The following is a 24410-nucleotide window of genomic DNA, read 5'->3' on the forward strand; positions in this document are numbered from 1 at the left end:
GCACTTGATCCACTGAGCCACACCAGCTAGGGCTAGATGTACATCATTGTGACCTTGAATGAGGCAATTGTTTCTTAGATATAACACCTAAAGCAAAAGCATCCAAAGAAGAAATAGATAAATTGAACTTCACCAAAATTAAAAACACTTGTGCTTCAAAGAATACTATCAGGAAAGTGAAAAACCACCAATAGAATGTGAGAAAATATTTGCAAATTATATATCTGCTAAGATTCAGTATCCAGAAAATGTAAGAACTCTCTCAACTCAATAATGAAAAATACAAACTGCCCAATTCAGAAAATGGGCAAATGATTTAAATAGATTTTTCTCCAAAGCTATACAAGTGGCCAATATGCATGTGAAAAGATGCTCAACATAACTAATCATAGGGATATACAAACCAAAACAAAATGAAATATTACTTTATACCCATTAGGATGACAATAATTAAAAAGGCAGACAATAAAAGTGTTGGTGAAGACATAGAGAAATTGTAATCCTCATACAGTTCTGTTGGAAATGCAAAATGGTCTGGCCGCTGTTGAGAATAGTTTTGCAGCTCCTCAATAAGTGAGAGAGTTACCATATGATTCAACAATCCACTCTTAGATGTATGTATAATTCTATGTATATACCTAAGAAAATTGAAAACATATGCCTAAACAAAAACTTGTACAATATTCTCAATAGCCAAACGTTGAAACTAACCCAAGTGTTAATCAACTGATGAATGGCTAACAAAATGTGGTATATCCATACAACAGAATATTATTGAGCCATAAAAAAGAATGAATTAGTGATATGTGTTGTAACATGGATGAACATTGAAAACATGCTAAGTGAAAGAAGCCAGACACAAAAAACTACATATTGTATGCATACATTTACATGAAACATTCAGAATAGGCAAATCCATAGAGACAAAGTCTGTAAGTAGTTACAAGGGTCCGGAGCAAGAAAGGAGCGGAGAGTGACTGCTAGAGGGTATGGGGTTTCTTTTGGGGGTGATGAAAATGTTCTGGGAATAGATAGTGATAATGGTTGTACAACATTGTGAATTTACAGAAAGCCAATGACTTGTATACTTTTACAAGGATAAATTTTACATTGAGTCAATATATCTCAAATTAAAAAGTAAGCAGATTCAACATAAAGTTAACCTATAATTATGATCTGTATAAATCTGTATAAAATAAAATTTGTGAATAATTTTAACATTTGACTTGAAAAGACTGATTATCAGATCATTTCAACACATTTGATACCTATTCACTAGACATGGTTTTCACTGTTAAATCTCTAGACTAGGAAAATATTTTTGTTACAAGTGTCTATGAATAAAGTTACCAGCATCCTTATTCTGTTGGTAAATTGACATTAGTCATCTTTTTTTAAAATTATATTTTATTGATTATGCTTTTACAGTTCCCATTTTTCCTCTTTTATGCTCCTCCACCCAGCACCCACCACTCTCTCAGGCAATCCCCACACAATTGTTCATGTCCGTGGGTCATGCATATAAGTTCTCTGGCCACTCCATTTCCTATACTGTACTTTACATCCTCATGGCTATTCTGTAATTGCCTATTTGTACTTCTCAATCCCCTCACCTCTTCACCTATTCCCCCACACCCCCTCTCCTATCTGGCAACCATCAAAACGCTCCCTGTATCCATGATTCCGTGTCTGTTCTTGTTTGCTTAGTTTGTTTTTTAGATTCAATTGTTAATAGATATGTATTTACTGCCATTTTATTCTTCATACTTTTGTTCTTCCTTTTCTTAAATAAGTCCCTTTAACATTTCATATAATAATAGTTTGGTGATAATGAACTCCTTTAGTTCTCTCTTGTCTGGGAAGCCCTTTATCTGCCTGCTGTCAATTCTAAATGATATCTTTGCTGGCTAGAGCAATCTAGGCTATAGGTCCCTTCTTTTCCGGACTTTGAGTATTTCTTGTCAATCCCCTCTAGCCTGCAAAGTTTCTTTTGAGAAATCAGCTGACAGTCTGTTGGGAATTCCCCTATAGATACCTAACCACTTTTCTCTTGATGCTTTTAAGATTCTCTTTTTACCTTTAATCTTTGGAATTTTAATTATGATGTACCTTGGAGTGGGCCTCTTTGCACCTGTCTTGTTTGGGATTCTCTGTGCTTCCTGGACTTGCCTGTCTATTTCCTTCACCAAATTAGGGGAGTCTTCTTTCACTATATTTTAAAATAGATTTCCAATATCTTGCTCTTTCCCTTCTTCCGGCCCCCGTATGATGTGAGTGTTGGACTACCTGAAGTTGTCCCGGAAGCTGCTTATACTATCTTCATTTTTTTTTATTCCTTTTTCTTCTTCTTGTTCTGATTGGTTGTTTTTTGCTTCCTTATGTTCTAAATCATTAATTTAATTCTTGGCTTCATCCACTCTACTGTTGTTTCCTTGTATATTGTTCTTTATTTTAATTAATGTATCCTTCGTTTCTGACTGGATCTTTTTTATTCTGTTGAGGTCCTCACTAAGTTCCTTGAGCAACCTTGTAACCAGTGTTTTGAACTCTGCATCTGATAAATTGCTTATCTCCATTTCGTTTAGTTCTTTTCTAGACTTTTGATCTATTCTTTCATTTGGATCATGTTTTTTTGTCTCCTCATTTTGGCAGCCTATGTTTGTTTCTATGTATTAAATAGAGCTGCTTTGACTCTGTGTTTTGGTAGTGCGGCCTTATGTAGCAGGTGTCCTGTAGGGTCACAGCCTTGTCTATCACCCAAGCCAGGTACTCAAGGTGTGCTCTTCGTGTGGGCTAAGTACACCCTCCTCTTTTAGTTGAGACTTGATTGCTGTTGGCAGGTCAGTGGGAGAGATTTACCCAGGCCAATCAGCTGCAAGGACTGGCTGTGATCACTGACCACCACCCTCTGCCCTCTGTGGAAGATCGGCTGTGTAGGGAGCAGGCTGGTGATGCTCTGACGTGGCCAGTAGCTGTCCACTGGGTGCACAGGCTCTGGGGTTTCCAAGGTGGTACAAGCCAAGGTCAGCCCTCACCTTTGTTTTGCCCAGGGCCACCCTGCCTGAGCTATAAAGCAATCTGAGATGGCTGCTACTTGTACTGTGTTTGGAGATTCCCAGGTGAACCCAAGCTAGTGAATCTAGGCTGGTTGTTGCTAGCTCAGGACTACTAAGCAAGAGGTACAGGTGCTGGGGCTCACAGAATGGGCTGCTGTTGCTTGTTTGAGAGGATTTATGAAGTTGTGAAGCCTGAGCCAAGACCTGCCATTCATATGAAAAAGCAGCTTGAATGAACCCATAAGTTGTGTGGGATGGAGTCTCTAGGGACCTCTAAAGTCTCTAAATTGGGTCAAACAGTGTTAGCCATGTTGATGGAGTCTCAGATAAGGCATCAGCCTGCCAGCTCTGTGGCTCTGTGTGGGGAGGGCTCAGGAAAGGGACAGAGGCTTCTGCCTGCCTCTCTGTCTAGGAGAAAGCTGTCTCCCAGCTCTTGCTTTGATGCCAGACATTTCAGTTACTCTCTGTATGTCACTGGTCCCTTTCAAGCTTGCTTACCCCAGTGCTGGAGCTCAGAGGGAGTTAGTCTGAGTAAGTCCACATGTGGGTTCTTTAAGAGGAACTTCTTGGGACTCTAGAAGGTTCTTCCCCCAACTCAAAACCCCCTGGTTTTTGCAGCCAGTAGTGATAGAAAGTTACCGTGGCACTGGAACCCTGGGCTTGGGGGCCTGGTATGGGGCTGGGACTCCTCGCTCCCAAGACATCCCTCCTGAATTTTCATCCACCACATGTGGATGTGGGAGCAGCCCATTCCACATTTCTACCCCTCCTACCAGTCTTGATGGACTTGATGGTTTGTTTAATTCCATAGTTGTCAGACTTCCACTCGCCTCTAATTTCTGATGGTTCTGAGTAATGGTGGTTCAATATTTTAGTTGTACTTTTGATGTGGTTGTGCAAGGAAGTGAGCTGTGGTTGCCTATTCCATCATCTTGATTGAAAGTCGACATTAATCTTCTTGTCTCTCACTTCCTTTTTTATATATTATTGTGGTAGAATTATTTTAACCATTTCTAAATGGACAGGTAAGGACATTAAGCACATTCACATTGTTGTGTGACAGTCACCACCATCCATCTCCAGAACTTTACCATCTTCATGAAGATAAAACCCCATACCCATTAAACATCAGTTCCCCACTCCCCCTTCCTCTCTGCCTCTGGCAACCACCATTCTATTTTTTGCCTCTATGAATTTGTTTATTCTAAGTACCTCATGTAAGTGAAATTATACAATGTTTGTCTTTTTGTGACAGGTTTACTTCATTTAGCATAATGTCCTCAAGCTTCATCCTTACTATAGCGTGTGTCAGAATTTCATTGCCATTTGTTTTTAATTTTGCCTTTTTTCTTTATGAAATGACCTCTATTCTATATTTTTAACCCAAATTTGATGACTAAATTTGTAGAAAGGACCTGCTTCGTATTTTGTATTTTTGGAGGCTCCGTGTTGCCCAGCATGAACAGTTTGATGATGCAGTGTTGAATTTACTTGGTGTTCTGTAATGAGCCAAAGATGGCCTCTGTATATTGGCCCTTAGGTGGTTTATCTCTTCACAGCAGGCTAAGACCTATTAGCTCAAAAGCCTGCTGGTGCCAGACTCCAAGTACACCCAACATCTGCTAGGGACGTAAGTGAGGAAAACTCCAAGACCATAAAGACCCCCAGCACTGCTATCCCCCGCAGCTCCCTGACCCAGAGACCCCCCATCCACGCTGCTGAGCAATGTCACTTAGACACCTAAGCCCCTCTCCTGTCTCCCTCTCCCTGGGCATTCCCTTGCCGCTCACCTTCCTGCATGTTGGTTGCGGCACTGAAGCCACAGGACCTTTCATTCTGTGAGGGACATCCCCCACATGCAAACCAGTCCCAAGTGTTGCCCCTACAGAGCTGTGTGTGCTCGCGCCACCTGGTGGTCGCATCTCTTTTTGGTCAGCCCTGAAATCCCTCAAACCCCCCAAGCTTGATCTTTAGCTGAGTTGTGACACACATAGACGAACTGATGAAGCAGTTTGCATATTCAGTTGTCACACTGTGCACTTCAGCTGTTGAAAGACTTTTCCATCCTCAGGTGAGGATTTTTTTTTAATAAAAATAATAAAATATCTAACATAAAAAAAGAAGAAAGGCTTTCCCTGTATCTGTTCTGCCTGTGAGCAGCCCAAAATGAACTTGTCTTTCCTGTCACCACAGAACCTGTGCAGCAGTGTGCTGGAGATTTAACACGGCAGTGAGAGTCACTGGGTAAGGGGACCGAGGGCCTGTGACTACACAGCCCCACATGAGTGCTGGTGGGAGGGCCCGCCAGGGGCCTGTGCTGGTCTGTGTGGGTAGCCCTTCTCCCTCTTACCAATAGCCTCTGCTCAGCCCACATTCCCTGCGGCCTCAGCCTCCCTGCTGCCCCTTCCCTTCCAATATGACCAAACATGGCAAGAGGCTGGAAAGAGAAGAAAACCTTTCTTCCAATAATTGCAGAATTAGTAAATAAATTAAAAGTTAACTGTGGTATCAGGCTGTGGGCCCTCCTGCAACACTGTTTGCTATGAGTGTCCAACTTGAAATATGCAAGGAGTCTTCCTTTAAGACTTCAGTAGCTCTGACTTCAGCCATAAGAATGGGCATTAAAGCCCCACGTTGTTAGTCATCACACAGTGAACAGCGATAACATGGCAGGTTTCTTTTTGTCACTCACTGGAAGAAAAACTTTATATGAGTTAAGTTCCATGCCCATGTCTATGCTTCACAGTGAGGAAAATAATATAAGAAAAGCATAAAAGCAAGACTTTTGGTTTTTTTGTTCTTGTTGGCACACAGACATTGATTAATAACTTTATCCTATAGTTAGAATCATTGATAATAAAAACCAAAATGTATTGGGATTCATTTGCCTAGTAAATAAAGTATTGCTGAATTCCTCCTCCTCCTCCCCTCTTCCTCCTCCTTCTCCTTTTTCTTCTTTCTCTCTCTAATTACTTAAAAGAATTTTGGGAAATAAAACATAAGGCTTTGAAAAAGAACTCTGGCTGGTGTGGCTCAGTGGATTGAATGGTGGCCTGCGAACCAAAGAGTTGCTGGTTCGATTCCCAGTCAGGGCACATGCCCGGGTTGCAGGTCAGGTCCCCAGTAGGGGGCACATGAGAGGCAACCACACTTTGATGTTTCTCTCCCTCTCTTTCTCCGTCCCTTCCCCTCTCTCTAAAAATAAATAAATAAAATCTTGTTTAAAAAAGTTTAAAAAAGAAAAAGAAGTCATAAGTTGTCCCTGTTTTGCAACCCCTGATATAACAATGCATCCAGAGTTCATCACAAGTGGATCAAGTTGACAGGTCCTAACTCACTGGCTCATTATTAACCTTATACAGTAGAGGTAACCAAATATTATGTACCTCCTAATGGGACCTCGTATGAAGTACACTTTTGGTATTCTTGCCCCCCAAAATCAAACCTAAGTCTGATCCAGTCTCTAGACTTAACTACCAATTTGTAGGAAATTCAGGAGATACAGGAACATGGGAAAACACCACCACAAGGACTCATGCAATAAACTCCAGAATGGGAGAAACGCGACAAGACCAATGTGCTGATTTCTTCCTCATATAATTGCAGGGTTGTTTTGTTGTATTTTGTTTTTTAATGGAGAGAAACCTGTTTTGTGTTACTAGGGATTTAAGAGGCATTTCAACCAAATGCAATGTGTGGGCCTTGTTGGGATCCTGATTTGAGTAAACCAACTGCAAAAAGACAATTACTTCCCGTGGAACACCAAATGATGACTGATAAATGACAGGAATGCTAGAGTTGGAAAGTCATTATTTTTTAACCATTGTAATAAAAGATTGGATCAAGAAGGAATCATCAGTGGATACTAAATCTAGAGAAAAATTTAAGAGTAGAATACTTATACGATCTTAAAATTGCTTGTCAGTTAATAGGGAGGGGAAAAAACAGTAATTATACAGTGGAGAAATCAAATAACACCTTGATCAGATGATCAAATTTCACATCACCAGAGAGAGACAGACAGACAGATGAGTTCTGTCTTAGTCTGAGATACTATGACAGAATACCATAGATCAGGGGGCTTAGAAATAACAGATATTTATTTCTCATAGTTCTGGAGGCTGGGAAGTCCAAGATCAAGGTGCTGGCAGATCCAGTGTCTGGAGAAGACCCACTTCCTGGTTCATAGATGGTCATCTCATTGTGTCCTCCCATGGTGGAAGGGACAGAGGAGCTCTCTGGCATCTCTTCTATAAGGGCACTAATGCCATTCATGAGGGCTTCCCCCTCATTACCTGATCACCTCTGAAAGGTCCCAGCTTCAAGTACTATCACACTGGGGAGTCAAGAGACTGACTTATGAATTTTGGGAGGATACATTTAGTCTCTAGCAGACATCAAATGCCTCCAGATGTGATATCCTGAGAAGGACACACCATCATCCAGGCAGTATTCTGGCTGAAAACACAAAACCTGCATCCTATCATGAAGAAACATAAGACAAGCTCAAAATGAGGAGCATTCTGTGGGAGGGAAAGGGGTTCCTAGTCAAAAAATGCCATAAATATCAAAGACAGGCTATGGAACTGTTACAAATTAAAGGGAACTAAAAGAGACGTAACAGCCAAAAAAAAAGAAAGAAAGAAAGAAAGAAAGAAAACCATCCTGATCTCAAACTGGATTCTCTACAGAAAAAGGAAGAGCTACAAAGGGCGTTTGGGGCAGCAGACAAAATTGGAATATGAATGATAGAATAAATAAAAGTGTCTCAGTTTCAAATGCTGTGATTTTTATAACTATAATGTGATCATATAAGAGAATATCCCTATTCTTTGAGATAAAGGGCCATGATATGTGTAACTTTCTCTTAAATGGTTCAGGGAGAGGGAAGTATGTATATATACAGCTACCTCTCCCATATAGATAGATTGGAGGAGAAAGGAGAAAGATTACAAATGATGAAGGAAACAGTAAAATGTTAACATGTTATCTGAGTAAAGGGTATAGAGCTCTTCTTTGTTCTGTTTTATTTTTGCAACTTCTCTGTATGTTTAAAATTATTTCAAAATAAAAATCTCTTTTTAAAAAAAGACATTTATGAGACAATTGAGAAAACTTGAACAATGACTAGATATGAAATGAGATGAGATAGAGAATAATTGTTCATTTTGGGAGCCACCATGATATTGGGGTGATGCTGAAGGAAGAGAGTTGTTGTCTTACTGGTACCTACGCGGTGTTTGCACTTTAAATTCTACCACATCTGGGATTTAGTGGAAACCAGAAGTGAGCAGGGCTGGGGTGGGCTGACCTCAGACCAAGCAGGATCACATGCGTCGGTAACTGCTGACGCTGGGGGTTGGACACAGGGCTTCTTTATACCATCTCTTTGTTTTGTATGTTTGAAATTTTTCCAAAGGACAAATAAAGGAACAAAGAAAAAATACAAAGAAAGGATCATTTTTGCAAATTTTATTTAAGGAGTCGAAGTATTTCATGTACATTCCTGTGCGGGTCTTGAACTGTTTGCATTGCTTTAAATTACTTCTTTTTTTAATTTGTATTTCCAGCTTTTTAATACATTGTTTGCTTTCCTTTCAGAAAGCCATCATTCCTCTGCAATCAATGAAGTAATTGAAATGGAACTGCCAATGGAAGGTCAGAAAAACAAAGCATTTTATTATATATACTTTTTTTTTAAGTCTACCATATTTTACAGAGAACACACTCTTTTAAACAGACATTTGAAAATAAAGAAGGGGACTACCTGGTGTACTTTTTGAGAAAACTGGCTGAGACCTAGTCCTAAGATGTCATACTTTTTTAAAGATTTTATTTATTTATTTTTAGAGAGAGGGGAAGGGAAGGAGAAAGAGAGGAAGAGAAACATCAATGTGTGGTTGCCTCGTGAGCGCCCCTTACTCAGGACCCGCCCCACAACCCAGGCCTGTGCCCTGACTGGGAATCAAACCAGTGACCCTTTGGTTCACAGGCCAGCACTCCATCCACTGAGCCACACCAGCCAGGGCATAAGATGTCATGTTAAGAATGCTCTCACTCTCTTACTTTCCTAATTAGTAAGTGATTCTGCTTAAAGCACTTGAATACAGAAATTAAGTGGTTAAAAAAAAAAAAAAGTCAGTGCTTTAGAGAGAGTTTGTTGCTTTATTTGATTTTGTCTTTTTGATGGGCATGCCCAAATTCTTTTGAACTGATTTAAAAAGTATTATAGGAAATTCTTTTTTTATCCTCACCCAAGGATATGTTTATTGATTTTAGAAAGAGAGGAAGCAGGGGGAGAGAGAGAAAATCAATGTGAGAGAAAAACATTGATCAGTTGCCTCCTGTACTCACCCCAACTGGGGAGTGAACCTGCAACCTTTTGGTCTGTGGGACAGTGCTCCAGCCAACTGAGCCACCTGGCCAGGGCTTAGGAAATTCTTGAATTAGAACTAAAATTTGACAGTACTTCCCTCCATTCATTTATAAATCCTGAGCCTCATATTTAAGGCCTGAACTCTTAAAGTGGTTTACATATGTCCACAGTAACATTAATAAAGTATACTTCCTCTCCAAATTTAGAGGCATGGAACATCTTTGTCAGTTTACAGGCAAGATGATCTTGTTTTAAGGAGCCATACATCTGTCTTAGTAGCAAAATGACTTGTATTTTTTCTCTAAGTCAAAAGCTTTCTCCAAGGAGCTGATTTGTAGTTGTTTTATTTTATTTTTTTAACCACTTTTTATTGTTACTCTATTATAGTTATCTTTTTTAAAATCATTTTTTATTTTTATTCTATTACAGTTGCAGTCATTTTAATAGCTTTTCTGATTTGGGGGGCCTGGGGTTCTCTATTGTGGAGGACAGTTCAATAGCCCCCTGAGCCATTTGTCCAATCTGCTAACCTAAAAGAATTTGGATAGATTTTGCCAGAGATCATACTATACTAGAGTCTGGTCTTAGAATTATTCATTCCCTCATAAAGTTAGTCGTTTTGAACTTAATTGCTTTAAACCAGCAAAACAAGTTAATTCTGTCATTATTCAACTTCTGTTTATTTTTATAAATTATATGCCATGTCCTGCAGAAGTAACCCCTGCCTGAGTGTGGTTGGTAGGGGAATAATATGGGAGTAATAATTTCTAGTTTTAATTTGAACACTTCACCTAAAACGTAACGTGGTGTGCTTGAGTGTGATATTGTTATGTTACAGAATTACATGCTTATAATTGTGAAATAAAAGATTTTGTAATAAGAAAGGGGCGTTATTTGTGCTGGACCCTTTATATATTTTTTAGTTGTGGTAAAAACACATAACATAAAATTTACCATCTTAACCATTGTTAAATGTGCAGTTCCGTACTGGCTGAGTCCTAAGTGTTAAGTATGTTCACATGGTTGTGAAACAAATCCTGAGAACTTTTTCATTTTGCAAATCTATTCCATTAAAGAGTCCCTTCCCTCCTGCCCTGGCAACCCCATTCTGCTGTGTCTCTATGAACTACTCTAGGTGCCTCATGTAAGTGGAATTTTATAGTATTTGTTCTACTGTGACTGGCTTACTTCACTGAACATAGTGCCCTCAGGGTTCATCCGTGTTGGAGCATGTAACAGAATTCTTCCATTTATTTTTTGGGGTTTTTTTTGTTTTCTTCACTGCAATCTCTGACCATCTCTGGATGTGAGAGAAGACAATTATTTTGAATTCTGTGGAAATCTGTTCCTCCACTGTAATACTTTACTTCCCTTTGTTCAATCCTAAGATGTTGTTTGGTCATTTTTGTTAATGGATAGATAGTGTTTAGAAAAAAGAAAACCTATGCAGGAAACAGTCGTACAATTGGTGTTCAGTGAGAGTCAAAGATTTCATTGGATGTTGCCTTTGAATTACTTTATTTCTGAAGACATTTTTATTATCACACAATAGTGGGAAGCCTATTTTTGATAGAGCTGAGTTAGTTTGATCTCTTCTTTTAATTTTGAAATAATTATAGATTTACAAGATGCTGCAAGAATGGTACAGAGAGGCCCTATATTACCTCCACCCATTCTCCCCCAAGGTTGCATCTTGTATGACAATAGTACAATATCAAAACAGATAAAATTAATTTTGAGTTCTAGTCTTCCTTCCTATCCTAACAATTAATGTAAGCTTTGCCAAATTTTTCTAAAATAAGCCAGTGTTAAATGAGATAATCTAACCAGACTTTTACCCGCAGGTAAAACTTAGTAATTTGTTATAATTCTTGTCCACCAGAAAATTTGGTTGTGCGTCCACGTAGTAAGAGACTGTGAACACCCATGGGCTGCTAGCAGGATAAGAGGGGAGCTATTAACCAAAGCAAATGACTTTTTGTTTTAATCCTAGTAATTCTTAATGACAAGAAGAAAACACTGTGACCACATGTATCCCATTAGCTCAAATAGAAGGATATTCTGTGTCCATTAATGTGGATGACTCCGTATTATTTGATGTGTGAAAGGTTCTTATTTCTCCTTATCCCTTTTAAGTATATCCTTTATTACCCTTTTATCCCTTCTGAAATTAAAATTATCTTTATGTTTATGAAGCACCAAATGTATTTAAAATTCCAGGATAAGCTATATTTTGGTGTAGGAGCAGTAAGATGTTGGAACATGAGAATACATAATAATGAATGTCATTTTAGAAATTTTTTTTTCAAGATTCTACTCAGCTTGTCCCTTCAGAATCGAATGAGAACCCTGAAGCCAAGGTGAAAATTGAAGGTTAGTTGCCAAAAGCTTCCTCACATTCACGCTGCTAAATATAGTTTTCATTTCTTCTTAAAGGATTATTATGGGGAAAAGATTGAACTTGATGCTTGTGCACGTATGACCAGAGCAACGCATGTTCCCGTCAAGTACATAGTGCTCTAGGCTTTTTAGACTTTGATTAGGGCATGCAAATTAGCACTGGGCCACCAGGGAACCAAATTGCACTCAGTCCTAGTGATAACAGAATGACGGGGGAGGAGGGAAGGAGGGGACAGAGAAGGAAGGGGCTGGTTCACTCGGGAACATTCCTTTCCTACTGGAGTGTGATAAACAGCTCAAAAATTACAACCAATCAGGCCAGGAATCAGTGAACTCAGTTTAAGTGTAAGTATCTATGCAAGTGAACGTCAAAGTGTGACTTTAAAAAGATTTATAAAATCCACTATGAAAGATTATTTACTTTAAAATACTTGCAGTCTGTTTGGTTTGGGGTTTTTTGTTTTTTATTTTTTTAATGTGGCATAATATTTTATTAAAACTACATCTTTTCTAAAATTAAATTAATTGCAGTGACTGGGTTTTTGTTTGATATTTGTTTAAAACCTACACCTAATAGTCATAAACATATTCCAAGGATATTCTTTATAATTACAAATTCCTAAAAACATTTTTTATTGTTCATACAAATTAAACCATTTATCCTGGAGTTTGTGGATTTTTCAACTCACTTAGTTAAAAGAATGTATCTATTTTCTTTCACTGTAATCCATTTAATAATCTGCTAAAAATATTTTTATCTCTGATGCTGGAATATGAGCTGATCCATAGTGTCTTCCTAATATGAGAAGTTCTTTTAGTTTATGTATTTAGTAATGTTAATGAGGTCTCAGAATCAATGTCATTAGGTATATAATTTTACCATAGCATTTAATAAAATCTCACTTATATGAACAGATGTGATTTTAAACTAGTAAAATCTGAATTATAAAATTGCAAGTTTATCTTTTTTCCATTGGAAGCATGATTTAACAAGAAGACATTAGTATTTGGGTAATAATGTGCAATCTATACAAATTATGCTTTGAAAATAAACATTTATGCCCTTGAAGTTGTATTTACTTTTGTTTATTGAATGAGTCCTTTTTACTTATATATGATATGACTTCCCTTGAAATATCATAGGGTCTGAACCGGTTTTGCCACGATTGGGGGAATGTCGAAATTAAATGAATATTCGTATCCTAACTTGTTCATTCTGACGTACTTCACTTTTTTTGAATTCTAAAAGTGGTTTCATTAAGTTGATTATTTTAGGGGGAAGAAAAACCTCTCTTGTCATTGTTTATAATAGTGAAAAAGTGGGTACAATTTAAGTGCCCAGCAGGTAGAGAACGGATCGTGGTGATCCATTTGGAAAAATGCTCACAGTACGTTCAGCAGGAAACAAAACTGTCTGGCTCAAGACAAACTATACACAATATAGAGGGGAACTACAAGACATCACAATTTACTGTGGGAATCTCAATTTTGTTTAGGGCTTCTAGTCAAGATGGCAGAGTAGGAAAATCACTGTGCTCGCCTCCTCCCACAACCATATCAAAATTACAACTGAACTACAGAACAACCATCATTGAGAATCCCCTGAAGTCTAATTGAACAGAGGTCTTATAACTAAGGATAAAGAGAAGAAGCCACATTCAGACTCATATGGGGGCCCGAGGCATAGAACGGGCTGGTCCCACACCTATGTGTGGCAGGTTAAAATCTGAAGAGATATCTTGGCTTCAGAGGTCCTCCCTGAGGAGCAGGGGAGCCCAGCCCCACACCAGGCTTCCCATGCTTGGGAGAGAAGTCCCCATAACCTGGCTGTGAAACCAGCGAAGGTTGTGGTTGAGTAAGACAGAGGGCAACTGGAGTTTAAGGTGTTGCTCTTAAAGAGACTGCACATTGACTTACTCATACTTACTTGCTCTGAGCTCCAGTGCTGAGGAAGCAGCTCAGAAGGCACCAGGGACATACGGGGAGGAAATGAATTGTCTGGATTCAGGACAAAGGCTGAAGGGACAGCTTTGTCCCAGGCAGAAATGCTAGCAGACACCATTGAGTCTTTGTTGAGTCTTCCATCCTCTCCCTCCCACCACAGCCTGCAGGTACAGGTGAGCGCCATATCTGATTCTCCATCAACCTGGATAATACCTTTCACCCTGACCTGTTGATTCTCTGAGACCCCAATCTACCTGACTTGCAGGCCCAAGCCTCTTTCACTGGCTTTTCCATACAAATGGCCTGTCTTTGTCCTCATACTGTGGACTTCCCTAAAACCTCTCAAAGGTTCACCCATACAAACAGCATCTGGCCTCAGTGTGCAGCATACCTCTTGCTAAGCAGCTGCAAGCCTGGACTACCAGCAGCCAGCCTTAGCTTGCAGCTTAGCCTCTCCCAGGCAACGCTAGGTCCAATACAAGTGACAACCATCTGCAGATCACTTTGAAGTTCATACCAAGTGGCCCCAGGCAGGGCTCAGACAGTGGCTGAACTTGACCTGCAGCAAAACGCCTCCTAACAGGCTCTAGAACCAACACACCTGGTGGCCACCTTCAGATCACACCAGAGCAGCACTCAACCACCTCAACAAATGAACCCAAAGAGCAGATTCAGCAGGCACCAGAGCCCTGCCAAAGTGAATCCAGCTCCATAGGGCCAGCCCCTGTACAACAGCTCCTCCTCTGGAGTCATGGCCAGTCCTCACAACCAGTCTGCCTGGGGGCTGACTGACCTCCCACTAAAGTGCCAACAAGAAGGCACATGCAACTCTCAGAAGGGGTACACCTGGAGTACCAGCTCAAGTGACCAGGGAAACTGCACCAGTTGGCCCTACAGGACTCCTACTACATGAGGCCATGCTACCAAGACTGGGAGACACAGCAGCTCTACCTAATACATGGAAGAAAAAAATACACACACACAGGGAGGCAGCCAAAATGAGGAGACAAACATGTCCCAAATGAAAGAACAAAACAAAACTCCAGAAAAAGGACTGAACAAGATGGAGACAGGAAATCTACCAGATGTAGCATTCAAAACACCGAATATAAGGATACTCAATGACCTCAGTGAGGACTTTAACAAAGATGTAGGAAACAGCCCTGGCTGGTGTGGCTTAGTTTATTGGAACATCATCCCACACACCAAAAGGTCAGGAGTTTGATTCCCAGTCAGGGCACATACCTAAGTGGTAGGTTCCATCCCCAGTTGAGAGGTGTATGGGAGGCAAATGATTGATGTTTCTCTCTCACATCAGTGTTTCTCTCTCTCTCTCTCTCTCCCCCCCCCACCCCCTTCTTCTCTCTCTAAAATCAGTAAACATTTTTTAAAAAGAGAAGGGAAACATAAAAATGGAGGTAGAAAACATAAAGAACTAGTTACAAATGAAGAACACAGTAACTGAAGTGGAGAATACACTACAGTGAATCATTAGTAGATTAGATGTTACAGAGAATCAAATCAGTGATTTGAAAGATAGGGTAGCAGAAAATACCCTGTTGGAGCAGCAAAAGGAAAAAAGAATCTAAACAAAAAATGGTACTTTTAGAGGCCTCTGTGTCAACTTCAAGCATACCAACATTCTCATCATAGGGTACCAAAGGGAGAAGAGAGACTGCAAAGAATTGAAAACCTATTTGAAGAAATAATGACTGAAAACTTCCCTTACCAGGTAAAGGAACTAGACATATAAGCCCAGGAAGCACAGAGTCCCAAATAGGATGAACCCAAAGAGGCCCACAAGACACACCATAATTAAAATGCAAAAGGTTAAAAATAAAAAGAGAATCTTAAAAGCAGCAGAGGAAAAGCAGTTAGTTACCTACAAGGGAGCTCCCATAACATTATCAGCTGATTTCTTAACAGAAACTTTGCAGGCTGGAAGGGATTGGCATGAAATATTCAAAGTGATGAAAAGCAAGGATGTACAACCAAGATTACTCTACCCTTAGTAATTTTCAACCTTTTTCATCTCATGGTACACATAACTAATTACTAAATTCAGCAGCACACCAACAAAATATATTTTTTGCCGATTTCACAAAAAAAAAAGGTATACTTTGATTAATTCATACCAGACAACTATTGTTGTGTTGGCTGTTGTCATTTTTTTAATTTGACAATCTAAGGGAAAAGAGGTCAGTGCCTCTGACTAAATAGTCAGATATTGCATGTTTTAAATTTTTTTGCAAAATACCAGTTGAAAATCACTGCTGTTCCAGCAAAGCTACCATTTAGTATTGAAGGACAAATAAAGAGCATCTCAGACAAGAAAAAGCTAAAGGAGATCATGACCACCAAACCAGTATTACAAGAAATGTTAAAGGGACTTCTTTAAGAAGAAGGAGAAGGAAAAGGAGGGGGAGGAGGAGGAGAAGATCAAAAACATGAATAATAAAATGGCAGCAACTACATATCTATCAACAATTACTTAAAATGTAAATGGATTAAATGTGCCAATCAAAAGACATAGAGTGGTTGACTGGATAAGAAAATAAGATGCTTACATATGCTGTCTTCAAGAGACTTTTCAGATCAAAAGACACACACAGACTGAAAGTAAAGGGGTGAAAAAAGATATTTCATGAAAATGGAAACAAAAGAAAAGCTGGGGTAATAATTCTTATACCAGACAAAATAGACTTTAAAACAATGCTGTAACAAGAGACAAAGGACTGAGCAATTCCACCCCTGGGTATTTATCCAAAGAAACAAAAAACACTAATTTGAAAAGACATATGTATCCATATGTTTACTGCAGCATTATTCACAATAGCCAAGATACGGAAGCAACCCAAGTATCTATCAATAGAGCAAGTAATATTCCATATACAATGCCATAAAAAAAATGAAATCTTGCCATCTGCATGGATGGACCTCGAGGCTAAGTGAAATAAGTCAGACAAAGAAAGACAAACACCATATAATATCAATTATATGTGGAAATCTAAAGGGCAAATGAACAAACAAAACAGAAAACAAACTCATAGATACAGAGAAAATTTTGATGGTTGCCAGATGGAAGCAGTGTTGGAGGAATGGGTGAAAAAGAGGAAAGGATTAAGAAATACAAATTGGTAGTTTCAAAATAGTCACAGGGATGGAAAGTACGGGGGATATATAGTCAATCACATTGTAATAATTATGTATGGCGTCAGATGGGTGCTGGATTTATCAGGTGAACACATCATAAGCTATATAAATGTCTAATCACTATGGTGTACACCTCAAACTAATATTTGTGTGTCAACTTTAATTGAAAAATAAAAAATTATTTAAAAATTAATATGTAGGAAAAAAGTACACAAAAGAAAATACAAAAAGAACTATACCAACAGTATTGGAATTATGCAGGATTTTACATTTCTTCCTTTTACTCTCACTATTCCCCTAATTCCCCACAATAAGCATATATTACTTATGTATTAAGGGAAAAATTCAGGTATTGATTTGGTCTGTGTGAATGGACAGCTTCTGCTGTGTTTAGCCCACTAACAGCTTTCCTAGAAATTATGTGTGATGCTGTCTGGGTAACTGAGTACCAAGGAGATGCTTCCTCTCTGAGGGTGATGTCCCTGACCCACAGATGGATTTTCCATTAGTAACGATGGATTTGTGCTGATTCATCTGTACTTGAAATCAGTGGGGCCTGAGTAGGTTAATGGATAAAACATTTATATGGCCCAGTTTCACAGTCATCATAGGGTCTCAATGTGGCATCAGGTTCCACCATTCTGAGCCATGCAGTGAAATTTTTTTCCCTTAAAACTCCACCAAATAAAACCCTTAAGTTACTTTTAAAATACTTTGTTGAGCCCTGGCTGTTGTGGCTCAGTGAACTAAGTGATGGCTGGGAATCCCAAAGGCTGCCAGTTCAAATCCCAGTCAGAGCACATCCCTGGGTTGTGGGTCAGGACCCCAGTTGGGGGCATGCAAAAGGCAACTGATCAATGTATCTCTCACACATTGATGTTTCTCTCCCTGTCTTTCTCCCTGCTTTCCTCTCTCTCTAAAAATAAATAAAATCTTTTTAAAAAATTTTATTGAGCCGAAGTTAACGTAACATAAAATTAACCATTTTAGAGTGAACATTTCAATGGCATTTAGTACATTCACAATGTTGTGCAACCAGCACCACCTCTCTATAATTTCAAAACATTTTCACCTCCCCAAAGTAAAACCCCATGCCCATTGAGCTAACCTTCCTCCTTCCCCACTCCCACTCAACTAACTAACCCCTGCTGCCAGTGATTTATTTTCTGTCTCTATCAATTCTCCTCTTCTTCATATTTCATATTGATAGAATTATACAGTATGTGGCCCCCTTTTTTTTTTTTTTTTTTTTGGCTTCTTTCACTTAAAGTCTTCAGGGTTTATCCATGTTGTAGATATGTCAAACTTCCATTTTAAGTCTGAATAGTATCATCTATTGATGGACACTTGGGTTGTTTCCTTAAAGTACTTTTAACTGTAAAGAATCCCACATTGGCATCAAAGTCCAGCAGTGATTTGAATGCCGGAAATGTTCTCCAAGGCAACCTCTCTACTGTGCCACTGTCTTGTGGGGCATCACGATTGCACAGGAAGTGTAGGCTGGACCACGCTTTTGCTCTGGATAGAAGTTTTTAAAAGAATTAGCCCTAAGTTAGCCCTGGCTGGTGTGGCTCAATGAATTGAGCATCCACCTGCAAACCTAAAGGTCACTGGTTTGATTCCTGGCCAGGCCACGTGCCTGGGTTGCTGGCCAGGTCCCCGGTTGGGGGCATGTGAGAGGCGACCACACATTGATATTTCTCTTCCTCTCATTCTCGCTCCCTCCTCTCTCTCTAAAAATAAATAAATAAATAAAGTCTGAAAGGAAAAAAAAAGAACGAGCCATAAATTACTTGGCAATTAATTTAGCCACTAACAAACATGCATCTAACAGAGGACTAAAAGTTTTTGGAAGTTCATCGTAGGAGTGTTCATGTCCTTCATCTGACAAGGATTATTATGATGGTTCATAGAATATGAACCAGAAGAGCAGTTTTAAACTAACTTACAAAGTTACTGAGCAGTCAATTCAAAAAGAGTCATTGTTTATGTAAAGTGAGACTTTTAGAGGAGTTACAACTTAGACCCATTAGTGAAAATGCCACCCATTTATTTAAAATATGTAGGGTAATTAAAATGGATTAACTGCCAATTTAGCCACTAATTGCAATTGGATTTTTGATCAGTTTTTAAATTGTGCTTCGTGTGTTTTGTGACAGATGTTTATATTATGAGGAGTCAGTTTTAATGATAAAACATAAGCACTTTGTGAGAAATGCTGCCTCCCTTCTGGCGTGCACTCTCTCCTTGTTGGTTCTAAGGGCCTGAATTTGGTCCTGGGTGTTTTGGGGGCTCAGTGGTGTTAAGTCTCTGAAAGATTGTGCTTATTTCAATGTGATGATGAAACCTCACAGTAGTTTCAGTAATCCCTGAATGTTGAATCTGACTTAAGAATCAGACCTTACAGGATTTATTAGATCAGAAAAATGACTAATTTTGAGGAAAAGAGCAACAAATTTTCCCACATTCCCTTCCCCATTTTCTGTTTGAAGCAGCACGGAACACGGCAGGGAAACCTGCCGGCTGCCGTTGCCGGTGTGCCGCCTTGTGTCCCTCTGAGGCCTTGCTGTCCGGACGGGTAATCTCCAGGGCCCAAATGGTCACTCACACAACGTGTGGACTGAGCTTTGAGTCCCTAGGATAGGACTACACAGGCTCATTTACATTTGTCACCTAGAGCTTAAGCGAATGTTGTATTTGTCATTTGACAAAAATCATGATAACATCAACTCTGCGTTTACTGTCAACATTGAGCGTTTTTTGTGACTACATTAAATCTTATTTCACAGGATGTCTGCTACTTACATGTCCTCTTGGACACATTTGTGTGTATTATTTCCTTTTTCCCCCCTTTAAACTGAGAATAACAACAAAGGTAATATACTTTTAAACACATTTCTTTTAATATCTAATTAGAGTGGCTGAAGTATTGGGGCTACGAACTAAGTAACAGCAATAGTGCCCGCCCTGCCCCACCCCCCCGACAGCACCATTAAACGGCAGAGACTCAGATGTCAACTTACGCCACGCCATCTGGTTGTCCTCCAGCTAAATTTTCTCAAGCTTTAAAAACTTCATTCTGGGCTTCTGAGTAATGGCACTTAGACATTTTTAGAGGAGAATTGGCCTAATTTTCTGAAAGTTCTAAATTTCAATTTCTGTCTTAAGGAAACACGAATTCATCCAATATTTCAAGTTCTGCAAAAGGTGTAGAAGATCTTAACATCGTTCAGGTGACAATTCCAGGTATGGAAGTTTATCTGGCTTTATCATAAATAATAATATATTTTTTATTTTGTTACATTTTAACCATTTTGTGACATGAATTAGCCTCTTGGAGTTGTGGCATTTTTTGTTTTTATTTTTGGTTTTTTTTCTTAGTTCATCCTGTCAACTATGGAATGACAAGTCAAGAATAGAAAATATGCTGCAGATTCCCACACACTAAATATCTTGCTTTTATCAAACATTGTAAATCAAATATATTGCTCTCCCAACCATACATTGGCATTATGTGGAAAATACACCTCAGGGCAGACAACTCCAAGCATTAGCTACCATTGAATTAGACTTGGCCACATCATTGAAATTTATTTCCTGCCCATCAAGCAATCTCCTTTTCTGAACAAGCGTATGTAAAATGTATTCGGAGAGATACACAGAATCTAATAGCATAGCTCCTCCGAAGAAGGAAACTGAGAGCTGAGATAGGGATGGAAGAGAGATGTTTCATGATATATTGTTTTATATCTTTTTAAAGTATATTTTATTGATTATGTTATTACATTTGTCCCAATTTTACCCTCTTTGCCCCCCTCTGCTCAGTACCCCCTTCCCTCCAGCAATACCCCCTTCGAAGTTCATGTCCATGGGTCATGCACACAAGTTCTTTGGCTTCTCCATTCCCTATACTATTCTTAACATCCTCCTGTCTATTTTGTACCTACCAATTATGCTTTTTAACCCCTGCACCATTTCTCCCATTCTCCCCCTTCCCCTTCCCAGCTGATAACCCTCCAAATGATCTCCATGCCTATGATTCTGTTCCTGTTCTGGTTGTTTGCTTAATTTGTTTTTGTTTTTTAAATTCAGTTGTTGGTAGTTGTGAATTTGTTGCCTTTTAATGTTCATAGGTTTGATCTCCTTTTTCTTAAATAAGTTCCTTTAACATTTTATGTAATAATGGCTTGATGATGATGAACTCCTTTAGCTTCACCTTGTCTGGGAAGCACTTTATCTGTCCTTCTATTCTAAATGATAGCTTTGCTGAATAGAGTAATCTTCGATGTAAGGCCTTGCTTTTCATCACTTTGAATATTTCTTGCCTGCAAAATTTCTTTTGAGAAATCAGCTGACAGTCTTATGGGAACTCCTTTGTATATAACTCTCTGCTTTTCTCTTGCTGCTTTCCTCTTGCTGCTTTTAAGATTCTCTCTCTCTCTCTCTCTCTTTAACCTTTTGCATTTTAATTACTGTGTGTCTTGGTGTGGTCCTCTTTGGGTCCACCTTGTTTGAGACTCTCTGTGCTTCCTGGACTTGTATGTCTATTTCCTTAACCAAATTAAGGAAGTTTTCCTTCATTATTTTTTCACATAAGTTTTCAACTTCTTGCTCTTCCTCTTCTCCTTCTGGCACCCCTGTAGTTCGGATGTTGGCATGTTTGGAGATGTCCCAGAGTCTTCTTACACTATCCTCATTTTTTTTAAATTCTTGTTTCTTCTTTCTGTTTTTGTTGGATGTTTGTTTTTCCCTTATATTTCAAGTCATTAATTTGAATCCTGGCCTCCTTCCCTTTACTGTTGGTTCCCTATAGATTTTTCTTTATTTCACTTAGTGTAACCTTCCGCTCTTCCTTTATGTCATTGCCGTATTAAATGAGTTGTTTAAATATTCTGATCACCAGTGTTTTGAACTGCATCTGATAGGCTGGCTATCTCTGTTTTGTTTAGTTCCTTTTCTGGGGTTTTGTTCTTTCATTTGGGGCATATTTCTTTGTCTGCTCAATTTTGCAACCTCCCTGTGTTTGTTTCTGTGTATTAGGTAGAGGTGCTTTGACTCCCTGTAAAAGGCACCTGTAAATTGTGTGGGGTGGAGCCTCAGGTAGTCACCAGGGTGGGGCAGCCCACTTCACCACTTTGTGGCTTTGTGTGTGGGAAGAGCTCAGAGAAGGGACTGTGCTGCTGCCTGGCTTCTGGGGGTTTGCCCGGCACTTGCCCCATTTCCCTGAGGGATCTCTTGCTCCCCAAATATCCCTCCCAATTTTTACCCACCACGCCTAAACTTGGGACCACTTGTTCCTGTTCTACTCTCTCTCCACGCCACACTGTACCTCCTCTCCTCTCCATGCTGTCTCCATGTCTTCGCCCCTCCGACCCATCTGGATGATTGTGGCTTCCCCAAATCCATGGTTGTCAGTCTTCCATACAGTTCGATTTTCTGACAGTTCTGGGTGTTATTTGTTTTGAGATTTAGTTGTAATTCTTTTTGTGGTTGCACAAGGAGGCAAAGCATGTCTACTTATGCCTCCATCTTGACCGGAAATCCTCTATTTTATATCTCTTGAATTTTGTACCATGTAGTTTCTTTATTTATTCAAAATTAAATAGAATAAAATTTTTAAGGACTGAAAAATCTTCCTTCTAATATTAATACATCTTATTCATTTTTACACATCATCGCATTGGCTAGGATTTCTATTATAATGTTAAAGAGTGGTGGTGAAAGTGGACATCCTTGTCTTACATGATATTGAAAATATTCCTGAAAGTAGTACATAGTATGTTTATATGGAGTTATAATTTTGAAAATTCTATACCATCTATAATGGCTTCCATTTACAAATTTATAAAATGCTTAATTTTTGCTAAAACTAAACTGAATGATAAGCCAGGTAAAATGATTTTTCATATGCTAATGAGCATTTTCTTTAACAACTTTTTTTGGGGCAAATACATTAATAATCCTAGTTTACTTATTTGTTTAATTATTTTTAGATAATGAGAAGGAAAGGTTATCAAGCATTGAAAAGATAAAACAACTCAGAGAACAAGTCAATGATCTCTTTAGCCGAAAATTTGGTAAGTGTTTTTATCATTACATATCTAAAATTTATATATTTGCAATATTTCTTTTTGTAAATAACTTTTTAAAAAATGTTATTTATTTTTTAGAGAGAGGGAAGAGAGGCAGAAAGAGGGAGAGAAACATCGATCAGCTGCCTCTCGCACACCCCCAAGCAGAGACCTGGTCCACAACCCAGGCATGTGCCCTTGACCAGGCGACCTTTTGGTTTATAGTCCAGCATTCTGCCCACTGCAGCTCACCAGCCAGGGCATGCACTGTTTCTCTTTAATTGAATACTTTAGCTAAGAAGCTGATTTTTGTGTGAAGGAGCTATGATCAAAATTAGTGTGTATTTTTACTGAAGAATTTTTTCATGGAAACACTAATTACATAATAATAATAGCTATCTTTGATTTACTGCATTCTTACCATGGCTGAACATTGTTTTTGGTGCTCAACACATGATTAAACATTTAATCCTCACAAAAACCTTTTTTGGTAGATACTATGATAATACCTATTTAATGGACAGAGAAACTGAGTCTGCTATACTACCCATTGCCAATTCCAAAATCAGTAAGATTATTCATACATCATAGAACGGCTGGAAATTAAAGTAATAATGGCCGATCACCAGCGCTGTTGCTTGATACAAGTGATTTTTAAATCTTGACATTAAAGATAAAGCATGGTTTGGGTAAGCACATGATGAGCACAACTCATTTTTTGCTGTTTATTCACCACAGGTGAAGCCATTGGAGTGGATTTCCCTGTGAAAGTTCCCTACAGGAAAATCACATTCAACCCTGGCTGTGTGGTCATCGATGGCATGCCCCCAGGGGTGGTATTCAAAGCCCCTGGTTACCTGGAAATCAGCTCCATGAGAAGGATCTTGGATGCTGCAGAATTTATCAAATTCACAGTCATTAGGTAAGTAAGAAGTCCCCTCTTACCCATGAGCATGAATCTGCAGGTAGTACCTTGACCAAAGTGGACTATAGGGACCTATAGGGACCATAGGGACCTATATCCAGGGAGGTGGGTGGTGGGTCCCTGGAGTCAACTGCTGTGACAAGCTGCCTCTCAACTCATTTTATTGTATTCCACTTCTGCGAGCTGTGTGTCCTTGGTCCTGTTTCTTGATGAAAATGGGGAGCCTGTCTCAGTTTCAACCCTCACTGCTTACTTAGCACACAGTTGGCACTCACAAAAGTTTGTCAAATGGAACTAAATGGACGTTGTTGCATTCACCAATGTCTCTTTCTCTTCAGACCACTTCCAGGCCTTGAGTTCAGCAATGGTGAGTATTCGGGGTGGTGAGATCATTCCAGCAACCACCGTGCTGTGGGAAGTGTCGGTGGAAACTGACCACAGGGTCCTTGCTTCTTGAGCCTTAGAGCAAAGCATGCTGCTCTTTA

The 24410-nt window shown here is 39.1% G+C and overlaps 1 protein-coding gene across 1 annotated transcript in view; it reads left to right on the forward strand.

Annotated features, from left to right (window-relative positions):
- The window catches only part of LOC129083758 (general transcription factor II-I repeat domain-containing protein 2B), a 69489-nt gene that overhangs the window by 41788 nt on the left and 3291 nt on the right, over positions 1 to 24410 (forward strand). The window contains exons 10-15 of the mRNA XM_054589702.1: positions 8658 to 8714; positions 11743 to 11805; positions 20098 to 20175; positions 22923 to 23006; positions 23739 to 23922; positions 24264 to 24292. Of these exons, the coding sequence (XP_054445677.1) occupies positions 8658 to 8714; positions 11743 to 11805; positions 20098 to 20175; positions 22923 to 23006; positions 23739 to 23922; positions 24264 to 24292 (495 nt within the window). The remainder of the gene's footprint in view (positions 1 to 8657; positions 8715 to 11742; positions 11806 to 20097; positions 20176 to 22922; positions 23007 to 23738; positions 23923 to 24263; positions 24293 to 24410) is intronic.

Source organism: Pteronotus mesoamericanus, unplaced genomic scaffold, assembly GCF_021234165.1.
Source record: "Pteronotus mesoamericanus isolate MK-2021 breed Mesoamerican mustached bat unplaced genomic scaffold, CSHL_Meso_final scaffold_167, whole genome shotgun sequence".
In the NCBI taxonomy this organism is placed as follows: domain Eukaryota; kingdom Metazoa; phylum Chordata; class Mammalia; order Chiroptera; family Mormoopidae; genus Pteronotus; species Pteronotus mesoamericanus.